The 11919-nt window shown below is 32.4% G+C and overlaps 1 protein-coding gene across 1 annotated transcript in view; it reads left to right on the forward strand.

Moving 5' to 3' along the window:
- Positions 1-11439, forward strand: part of LOC128865400 (serine/threonine-protein kinase meng-po) — a 71735-nt gene extending 60296 nt beyond the window's left edge. The window contains exon 2 of the mRNA XM_054105740.1: positions 9136-11439. Within this exon, the coding sequence (XP_053961715.1) occupies positions 9136-10469 (1334 nt within the window). The 3' untranslated portion in view covers positions 10470-11439. The remainder of the gene's footprint in view (positions 1-9135) is intronic.
- Positions 11440-11919: the final 480 nt, after the last annotated feature.

Here is an 11919-nt window from a genome sequence, read left to right on the forward strand (position 1 = left end):
AGTTTTTTTCATTTTTGTTTACACAGAATATACAATTTTATTACAAAAGAAGCCAGATTTCGCACCAAAAAAAAAAAAAATACTTCTTCCATATTTCCCCCATATCCTCACCCTAAAGTCAATCCAAATACAATGCGATTTTCTAGCATTTCACAACATTTCTATATTCCTCCCATATCCTCAACCCATCAAGTCAGTCTAAATTCAGTGCGATTTTCCGACATTTTACAACAAAGTGCTAATAAAGTAAGCTTTCACAGTTTAACGGCATTTTTAATACTAAATTCGTTGTAATTGATTGTAAATACTAAAATACAAAGTGCATTAATTGTGCAATATTTGTTTAGTACTTAGTTGTTTAGTAGCTTAATTTGACATGCCGCGCCAGTACTTAAATATTTTAGTGCTACGAATTAGTTTGGACTTTGCTGTAAATTTATTTGCAGGAAAGTAATAAAGTGTGCAATGGATTTGATATTTTCTGAAACTAAAATTTATTTTATGTGATCACCGTCTACCTGGCAAACAAAGCCTCGCGTATAGTAGTAATAAGAAAAGTCGCTCGTTGACTGAAAAACTCGCCCATGAGAAGATGCCATAGGAAGTGCTAAATTATGATCATTTTCCTAGACATTTTTTGACTTTGAAAGCATCTGTCAATTACGGCTTATTGGCCTGCGACCTTAGAAAATGCCACACGGGATAAATATAGTTTTATCATTTACACGTGCTGCTGAATAATTAATGCTAGATAAACAAACAGATGCCGTCGAAATGTGTAATACGGTCACCACAACCTGCTGATGTCGAATTGTCGCTAGTAGAAAACTCTATGAGCGATTCCTTGTCGAGTCAGCCGCGCGATTTTGACATTGTCTTCAATGCTTCCGAAAATTGGTTTACTTGAAGGCTGGAGCATTAAAAGAAGTGAACTGAAAAAAATCTTGACCAAAAAATTGTTTTTCTAAAAATTGGTTTAAGTGTAGGCATTAAAAAAGGAAAATGAAACAATTTTGAAAAAAAAAATCCCCCAAAATTTTTTAAAGTCTGGAGCATTAAAGTAAATAGAAACAATTTAAAAAAAATACTTTCTAAAAATTGGTTTATTTGAAGGCTGGAGCATTAAAAGAAGTAAACAGAAACAATAAAAAAAAAAAAATTTTTTTTTGTCTAAAAACTGGTTTATTTGAAGGCTGGCTCATTAAAAGAAGTAAACTGAAAAAATTAAAAAAAAATATTTGTTCTAAAAATTGGTTTATTCGAATGCTGGGGCATTAAAAAAACTAAGCTGAAACAATTTTGAAAAAAGTAATTTTACTTTTAAGTTAATATATTTTCCAAAAATCAGTTTATTTGCAGGTTGAAGAATTAAAAAAAGTAAACTGAAACAATTTAAAAAAAAAAAATTTTTGTTTCTAAAAGTTGGTTTTTTGAATGCTGGAAGTAAACTGAAAAAATTATGACAAAAAAATTTTTTGTTTTTAAAATTGGTTTATTTGAAGGCTGGAGCATTAAAAGAAATAAATTGAAATAATTTTGAAAAAACTAAAAAAAAAAATTATCATTTTGAGTTTTATTATTTCTTGAAAATTTTGGTATAGAGTTTTCAAAAGTGAAATATTTTCGTTTCTTTAACATTAGCATTTAATATTTTAACAATTTGTTTTGTTTGCCAAAAAGCAACGTGATTTTTGAGCCACTTCAAACTTGCACTTTATTATACCAAAATTCAATGGGCTATTCATACTCATGCATACTCGATATATTTTTTTTTAATTTTAATTAATAAATAAAAAAAAGTCGTATTTAAAAAGTAAAAATTTTGCTAAAAATTTGCTGTCTTTTTTCTTTGATTTTCACAGAGTTTGAAACTTGGATTTATCCGGATTTTTTAGGAGAATGAACTGCATTTTTTTATGTTTTTTTTTTAATTTTTTATTTTTTTATTTTTTTTTATTTTATTTGTTTTCAAAAACTTTTATTTAAAAACTTAAAACTTTGCTAAAAATTTGTTAAATTTTTTTTTAAATTTGCATAAAATTTGACACTTGGATTTTTATGGTTTTTGTAGGAGAATGATCTAAATGTTTTTGACAAGAACGTAGACTTAAATAAAAAAACAAAGAATTAATTGTCAAAATATATGCAATAACTCTGAGCTCTGTGTTCAAGTTTAGAAGAATGTAAAATATTGTTTGGATGGGAAAATGCCTCATTACATTTCACGCAGCTAAAATGGGATTTGTCCAGAACGACGCCTGTGACTTATGCGAAGAAGAAAGGCGTATATTAGCAGACGTCCTTTGCCACTGCCTTTCTCTAAGTAAAACTCGTTACAACTTCCTGGAATCGATATATTTTTCATCTCTGAGGAATATTGCTGACAAAAGTTTAAATTGCTTATCAACTCTCACCAAGACATGTACTATGCTTAGGACGACTCCAACAACACAGATATGCCTAACCTAATCTTAGAAAAATTTAGAAATAATAAAATACCCTAGCATTTTTAGCTTGAAGTATCAAAGACGCAACTCTTCTCAATATATATTATTTCACAAAAACTCGTACCCCAATTCTTTCAGTAGTTTCCCTGATTTCTTTCAAAGGAATTAACACTATTTTATATTATACCACGACACTTAAAAAGGTGCCTTATATACAACTTCAGTTTATATAAAAATTTTAAATTATTTTCCACGATGAGTTGAGACTAAGGCCGTATTTTTTTTCAATCTCATCGTTGGCAACGAAGTATCCAAATAAATCAAAAACACTTCAATTTCTAAAATAATTCAAAACAATTCAACTTGGATACCTGTACATACATCATTGCATACTACACATTTTTCTTAACTTAATTGATTTCAAATGAGAAATACTTTACAGCTGTTTAATACACGAAGGTTTGTGTTTGTTTGTATTGCCTAATTTATGTTAATTTCTTATACAAACCTCTTAAAGTCGGCAAACATATGTACATACATACAACTACTCCTACTCGAATGATGTGAGCTAATTTGCTAGAAATCGTGGAAAACACACGTTTCCTCTAAATTATTTGATTTGAAAATTTCTTCAACGGTTAGTCGGTTCTTCAACAACAATTCAACAACACGGAAATAAATTTGCTACAATGGAAGTGGATAATGACTTGCTATTATAATTATGAACAAATTTGTGTAAATTTATTGCATGCACCGATGTATAGTTTAATTCACATTATTGCATTTTGTTTATGCTATGTAGTGTTAATTGTTGCTAAAAATACGCTCTTCGCTTGCAAAAAATAGCATTTGCACATCTGAGTAAGAATTTTTCTGCAAAGAAAGAAAAAAAGAAATCAAAATAAAAAGAAAAATCAAACCACAGTTGGTTGAGAAATAGAAATTCGTCGGCTTGACTAATAGAAATTCACACATAATAATTTATATTTAATAGTTTGGCCGCGGGTCAATGCCGAAATTTTGTACTTACTCCTTCCACACTAAAATTGCCGGAGGTGCCTAAAACTACTATGGCAATGATGGGTGGTGAAGGCGTGTTCTGGTCTACGTAGCATTTTTTGTGGACACATTTTGGCTTCGGTAGTTTACGTTGACAGTTTCAGAGCATTGCGGCGGGAGTGCGCCTATTAATTTAATTAATAAATCTAATCATAATCATAATTAATAAAACCACAGAATATTATTGTAAGAGTATGAAAATAAAATTGAATGACTAGCTGTAAACAGTTATAGATATATAAATATTTAAAAATATGAATTTATGATAGTGGTATACAAAACAAAAAAAAAAAAAATAAACAAAAAAAATTTATTGAAAAAAAAAATCTTTTATTTTATTGAATCTTATCTTATTTTTGTTTAATTTAATACACTTTTACTTTACTCTACTTTTTTTTTTTAATTTATATTAGTTTATAATAGTAATTTTTTTAGTCTATGATGTTTGGAATTATTTTTCTATTGTAATAGGACTATGAATAAGTTCGTGCGGTTTTACAACAGATGGCGTAACTTGATTATTATTCCATCGATCCACATTTCCAAACATTCATTGGAGAGCTACTGTCGTAAGGCACAAACGTCAGTATAAGTTTTTTATTTGAAGCGTAAACAACAATATTTTTACCACACTTGAAAATGTCGAATTTCGTGCCAAATAATGTATTTTTGCGGGGAATTCTTCTTCATTATTTTAATATGAAGAAAAAAGCAGCCGAAAGTCATCGTATCTTGGTGGAAGTTTATGGTGAGCATGCTCTATCTGAGCGAACGTGCCAGAAGTGGTTTGCACGCTTTAAAAGTGGTGATTTTGGCTTGGAAGACGAAGAACGCGAGGGTGCGCCGCCAAAGTTCATGGATACCGAATTGGAGGAATTGCTCGATCAAGATCCGGCTCAAACGCAAGAAGAGGTTGCAAAAACTTTGGGAGTTGATCAATCAACCATTTCCAAACGTTTAAAAGCCATGGGAATGATCCGAAAGGTAGGCCATTGGGTGCCGTAAGAATTGAAGCCAAGAGACGTTGAACGCCGTTTTATGGCATGCGAACAACTGCTTCAACGGCACAAAAGAAAGGGTTTTTTGCATCGAATTGTGACTGGCGATGAAAAGTGGGTCCATTACGACAATCCAAAACGTCGGGCAACGTATGGATACCCTGGCCATGCTTCAACATCGACGTCGGCGCAGAATATTCATGGCCTGAAGGTTATGCTGTGTATCTGGTGGGACCAGCTGGGTGTTGTGTATTATGAGCTACTGAAACCGAATGAAACGATTACGGGGGATGTCTACCGACGACAATTGATGCGTTTGAGCCGAGCACTGCGAGAAAAACGGCCGCAATACGCCGATAGACACGACAAAGTTATTTTGCAACATGACAATGCTCGGCCACATGTTGCACAAGTGGTCAAAACATACTTAGAAACGCTCAAATGGGATGTCCTACCCCACCCGCCGTATAGTCCAGACCTTGCGCCATCCGATTACTATCTCTTCCGATCGATGCAACATGGCCTGGCTGACCAGCACTTCCGTAATTACGATGAAGTCAAAAAATGGATCGATTCGTGGATTGCGGCAAAACCGACCGAATTTTTCACAAAGGGAATCCGTGAATTGCCAGAAAGATGGGAAAAAGTAGTAGTAAGCGATGGACAATATTTTGAATATTAAATTTGTAACCATTTTACGTCAATAAAGTTTCAAATTTCGAAAAAAAACGAACTTATTCATAGTCCTATTAGTTTATTTTATTTCATTTTTATTTATCTCTACCCTTAGAGTTTTTATTTCATATTATTATAGTATTTTCTATATTTTATTTTACTTTATTTAATTCTATTTCATTTTTATGTATCTTTACCCTAAACATTTTTTTAGTTATTTTACTTAAAATTCTTTAGTTTGCGTTATTGTTTTCTTGTCTATTGTATTGTCTAATTTATTTAAAAACAATTTTTTTTTCAATAAAATTTCCTTTATTATTTTACAATAAATTATTTTTATTTTTACTATTTTTTTGTATTTTATTTAATGAAATTGAACTTAGTTCATTTCAATTTATTATAATTTATAAAATTTATTTTACTTTTTTATTTCAATTGAATTCTAACATATTTTTAATTTCACTCTTGTAATTTCATTTAATTCTTTTTAGTTTAATTTTGAAATATTTAATTTAGCTTTCATTTTTGTATATTTTAACATATGCTATGCTACGCCATACTATGCCATGTCATGCCATGTTATGCAATTTTACGAGATTTTTAGATTAAGTTATTCCATGTTGTAGTTATTTATGTGATTTACATTTTTTTGTGTTTGTTTTTTATTTTAATTTGCATTATGTTATGTCATGTTATGCAAAGTAATAGCGATTTTTTTATTTTATTATATTTCGTTATGCTAGCTTACTTTTGTCATTTTCTGTTCTGTTATGCCAGTGTATGATATACTATGTTATATAATTTTATATTATGTTATGCTGTGTTACATCATTGTCATGTTATGTTATGTTACGTCAGTTTATGAAATGCTATGTTATAGCATTTTATATTATGTTATGCTATGTCATGTTATGCCAGCTTATGACATTCTATGCCATCATTTTATATTATGTTATATTATGCCAATTTATGATATGACATGTATCATCATTTTATATTATGTTATGATTTTTTACGTCAGTTTATGATAAGCTATGTTATGTTATGTTATGTCAGCTTATGATATGATATGCCATATCATTTTACACTATGCTATGCTATGCCAGTTTATGATATGACATGTATCGCCATTTTATATTACGTTATGCTATGTTATGTTATGCTGTGTGTATATCATCCTGTGCTATTTTATGTTATTTCGTGCTGTGTTATATTACTTTGATTTGATTTTATTTTGTTATTTTTATTTTGTGATTTTATTTCACTACATTTTACGCCATTTCATGTTGTGTTATTAACCGCTTTTTATTTCATTTTATTTATTATATTTTATACTTTTTGATCTTTTGGCCAACCCCATGGCGATGCGTATGCTTTTCAAAAAATCTAGCTTTTGCTTTTTATGTATACAGTTAATAAAAAATAATTTTTAACTCATCATATTTTTCGCGAAATAAATTAGTCTACACTTCATCAATCATTTTACCTCTTGATTATCATAAAAAATACTACGAAATTCTATTTATAAACACTTATAATAAAAAATGTATATGTATGTACATAAAAGAAATATTCTCATGTAGATATTGCAGATGTTCACTACACACCTACTCAGATGATGGGTTAGACATTTTTTGCAGGGAAGAGCAAAATTATTGTAATTTAAACTCATTAAGCTAAGTATTTGTGTATAATAGAGAAGAGAGAAAGATAAGGTAGTGGTATATTTCTCACCTTGCCTGATTTTACCTTTAAAATAACTTTTTTTTTCAAATATTAGTAAACAACCTAAGTAGACCCACAGTTTCCTGGTCGCCTACCAGTATTCCAGACCGAAACGAGTGTTGCAGTTGTTGCTTGGGCTTTATACTTCTGTCTTGATAATTGAACTTTCATCTACAGGCTTTGGTTTGATATGTTTCCAGCCTGCCCGTTTTCAGGGAATATTGTTTTCAATCATTCTCGTTGGGATTTCAAATATATTGTATTTACATTGATTTCTCCTAAGCCTTTGCACTGTGCGACATAGAATTATTTTGTGTAAACTGGGCTCTTTGTTTGGTTACTTCTCACTGATTGAGAAGTCTTAGTATAAATGAAAATATAGAGGTTGGTACTACAAAAACTTCCACTGCAGACGAAGACTGGTTCTTTGGTTCTTCTCTTAAGATGCCGCTCCAATAGTTTGAGGACTATAATTTATGACCTTCCACTATTATGGAATACTCTTTTCAACGAACATTCTTATTCCTCGTTAAAAAACTTTACATGTCTCTATATTTCTTTTTCTATCGCTGACTAAAGTTTCGGTTTCTTGGTCAATCCCATTGCTGAAGGAGATTTTGCTACTTCTCTGTTTCTGTTTGTTTTCCAGCTGTTCTCTCTCTAAATTAGCCTCAGTAGCTCTGCTCGTCGTGTAAAAGCCGAGCAGGTTTCCTAGATTCCTTTCGATATCCTAATTTGTTACTATAACGATTTTACTATAGCGAATTGCCAAAGGATGCTCTACACAAGTCCACAGTCGGTTTCCATAGTCAAATAGTAAGTGGTTACCTAACTGAACGTAAAACTCAGTCACTTCTATAGACGTAACTGGATAGATGTGGTTACTGGTGGAATTTCAAGTTTGTGTTCAAAGACACAAAACGGATAGTTGAGTCAAAGCTTTTTTTTTGTTTTTTGTTACCTTAACATTGGCTTATACGACTGTAGTTTAATATCTCAGAAGAAAGCTTCGCATATTATGGCAGACTAAAACTTATTATAGATGAAATATGAATTCTATGAAGCACTAGTTCTGCAGAGCGATCATCAGCTACAAGATATGTTAATTTGGCTTTGGTTTGGAAGGAGTTTTAATTTATTTTATCCGTAGCCTGATATGCTTGATGTTCTTTATGGCGCTAGATATTTAAGGAACTAAAGTAGAAGAGAAAATGAGCGTACGGCAAGTGAGGCAAGTGAGCAATACTCGGCTCATGCCATTGAGTACTACATTACAATTCATACATTCAATAGATTTGAATTAAATACATGAAGCTTTTTCGCCATAGCTGAATGCGTTGGTGCGTGACTACCATTCGGGAGTGCGTGGGCACGAGTCTCCGTGCATGAACATCAAATAACAGGAAAAGTTTTTTTCTAAAAGCGGTCGCCACTCGACAGGCAATGACAAACCTCCGAGTGTATTTCTGCGTCATAAAAAAATCATCTGCTGTTCGGAGTCGACTTAAAACTGTGGATCCCTTAATTTGTGGAGCAACATCAAGACGCACCCCACAAATAGGGGGAGGAGCTCAGCCAAACGCCTAATAGAAATGTACGCGTCAGTTATTTTTTTTTTATTTTTTTTTTTTTAACTTTACTCGATCACTAATTAGTTAACTTTGCCGATAATAACTACTGAAATATTAAGAGCTTAAGGAATCAATAATTCAATTAGATTTTTACGTAAAAAATTAACAAGTATCTAAAAATGCTTTGGGTATCACACCAACGATTATACCTCTTCAAGTTTGAAAAATCAGTTTCAGGAAACTTCTTCTGCCTTTCAGTGTTTAGTCGGGGTATTTGGCCGGAGTCTGGATATTTTTTTTAATTTTTATAAACTTAAAGTTCATATGCGAGATTTCTTTATATAAGACAAAACCGACACGCCCTAATGAATATACATTTTATTGTATTTTTTGTTTATAATATAATATATGCAATATTCTAAAAATGTTGATGACAACAATGGGAATGAGTAACGGAACCACGAGCTGGTCTACACGTACGAGTAAATGATAACGTAGACTACAATCGAAGTTAGCCAATATGAATTAAAAATATATTTTCTTTTATATTAGAATTTTAAAAGCTTTCTGCAACCTTCGTTTGTCTTAAGAAATTTCCGCTCATTTCATTTGATTTACGTATTTCAATTTGCTTTCCTTTCTTGTTTTTTCTATTTACAGAGAAACGCTCATTCTCTTTCCGTTTGCGGCGTTCGATCGGCGATGGCGGCAGCACGCACAGCAAGAATAGCAATAATAATAGCAGCACTTGCACCAACAATAATTCATTGTTGTCGCCCGTGACCAGCGCCAAGCTGGAGCTGCCGAATTCGAGCGCCTCGATAAGCCGACGCAGCAGCATCTATAAGAAGCCAGACAAGGATGACAGCGGCATAATACACATTGTGCCCGACATTGAATTGCCATTGATGACATTCACCGACCAATATGATGTGGAGAAGACATTGGCTGAAGGTTGCTTTGCGCGTATTTTGCTCACTCATCATCGGCCCACCAATACAACGGTGGTCTTGAAGGCTGTGCATGCTGAGTTGGCCACACTGAAGGATTTCCAAAAGGAGTTTCATCTCAACTATCAACTTTCGCATCACCGCAATATACTTAGCGCTTATAATGTAGCCTTCCAGACTAAGGATTACTATGTATTTGCTATGGAGCATGCGCCGTATGGTGATTTGGCGGCCAATCTCGGACCGCATGGCTTGCATGAGTCTGCTTGCAAGACCATCAGCGAACAATTGAGCTCGGCGCTGGGTTTCATGCATTCGAAGAATTTGGTGCATCGTGACCTGAAGCTGGAGAATGTGTTGGTCTTTACGCCGGACTTCTCGCGCGTCAAGCTGTGCGATTTTGGCACGACCACCAAGAAGGGATTGCTAGTGCACAAGGTGAAGCACACTTGGACCAGTTGTGTGCCGCCTGAAGTGCTCGAGATTGTTAAAAATGAACGCATCATTTGCATGCCATCCAGCGATTCGTGGCAATTCGGCATATTGTTGTACAACATTTTGACGGGCAGTCCACCGTGGAACATGGCCGATTGGGTGAAAGATACACAATATTCTAACTTTATGAAATACGAACAACGCAAGACGACAAAAATACCCGATAGCTTCCGTCGTTTTTCGCCACGTCTAATGCGTTGCTTCCGCAAGTATTTAACACACGATCCAGAGGATCGCTGCAAAGTAACCGAGGTCACGAAGTACATGAAAGATCGTTGGGTTGAATGCCGCATAGCGTCTTCAAAATCGGCATTGCTCATCTCACCGAATCCCGATCAGGATTCGTGTATCTACCTGAATAAGCGTGAAGGTCGGTTGTCGGGCGACGATAATAAGCTGAAATTGAAGCGTATGATGTCTAGTTATGGTTTGGATAATTCCATCGATCAGACGGTGGTGCGTCGTCGTGTCATTGAGTGGCTATCGACGTGCGACACCAATTTCGATTCGGATTTGGAGAGTCTGGCTGCGCTGGAGGTGGCTAATTAGAAAGTAGGAGGCGCGTGGAAGGATACGAGAAGCGCGCTATAAATTTGGTTTAAGTTATTGAATGCGTTTGTTGCAAGCATCGCAACATCAAGAGGCGGGAAAGCGGCTATTGCAACTCCATGGCGATTATTTCGCTGCGAGACAAGACATCACAGATTACATAGTACATAGGTGATCATCATCACGAAAGGCGGCAAAAAATTTAGTGGCCGCAAGAAATTCAATACAGGTCATATCGACAATAAGTCATATTCGAGTACCAACTGCACACAAGAATTTACTGTAATAATATAACACGAGAGAGATAGAAGAGAGTCGTATTCGCGTGATGCGCTAACTGATATATACTACTTATATGATGTAATGATAGAAAAAAATACAAATAAAAAAATAAAATTTAAATAAAATGTAGGCTTATGTGTATACAAAAAGAATAAAAGAAAATACAAAAATAAGCCCCTGTAAGGTTAATTTGAAGAAAAATGTAAAACCCTTTTTTTCAACTTATCTCGAATATTTCCACCATGCAGTAAAAGCTGGTAGCCTACTATGTGACGTATTTCATGTTAGAAAAATTGGAATATTTAATAATTTGGAAATTCATAATTTGGAATCCAGTTTACACATTTTTGTTGAATTTTTGGTTATTATAAAATGCAGGGTATTTCACGCTAAAACGCCGCATATGAATATAAATATTTGACGGAAAAATGAATGAAAAATAAAATCTAGTGATTTTTTCTTAAAATTTCCAATGTTACAAAATTTGGGATATTTCATGTCAAAAACTGCTAAAGTGAATATTTGCAACTGAAAATGTTGAATGCCTCTTATTGCATTTCGTACAGCTTCGGTTGTTATCAAAAATTGTTACGCTTGGGTAACACAAAAAAACTTGTTTTGTTTTAATTATTATGAATGCTGAATTGCTTTTTGAGAAAGTAAAATTTTTTATTAAATAATTTTTGGAGTGCAGTATTTTTTTTTTTTAATATTTGTATATTTGGCTTTGAAAACTAAGAACAAGTTTTATGTATATTTCGAAATTAAGAAACATATTTTTTATATATATTACATAAATTTTTTTGAGTTTGTTTAACTTTCAATAAAATTCAAGAAAAAATGTAAGCCATTTTTTAATTAGAATTTTTTGAACCTCATACAAAAAATGTATTTCTATTAAAACCTTAAAAATTCATATTATTATTATATTAAATTATTAATTTGAAATTAGAAATTGTATTATTGTTTGATTTGTTAATTTTATTGTAATTAATTTTATTAATTTTTATTTTATTAAATTTTATTTATTTTATTTTATTAAATTTTACTTTAATTATTTTATTATTTTATTAAATTTTTATTATTTTTAAATTTAAATTTTTTAATTTTTAACACCTTTGGAAAATGTTAAAAAAGGTGTATTTAAAAAAAAAAGAATTTTAAAATT

Source organism: Anastrepha ludens, chromosome 5 (assembly GCF_028408465.1).
Source record: "Anastrepha ludens isolate Willacy chromosome 5, idAnaLude1.1, whole genome shotgun sequence".
Lineage (NCBI taxonomy): Eukaryota > Metazoa > Arthropoda > Insecta > Diptera > Tephritidae > Anastrepha > Anastrepha ludens.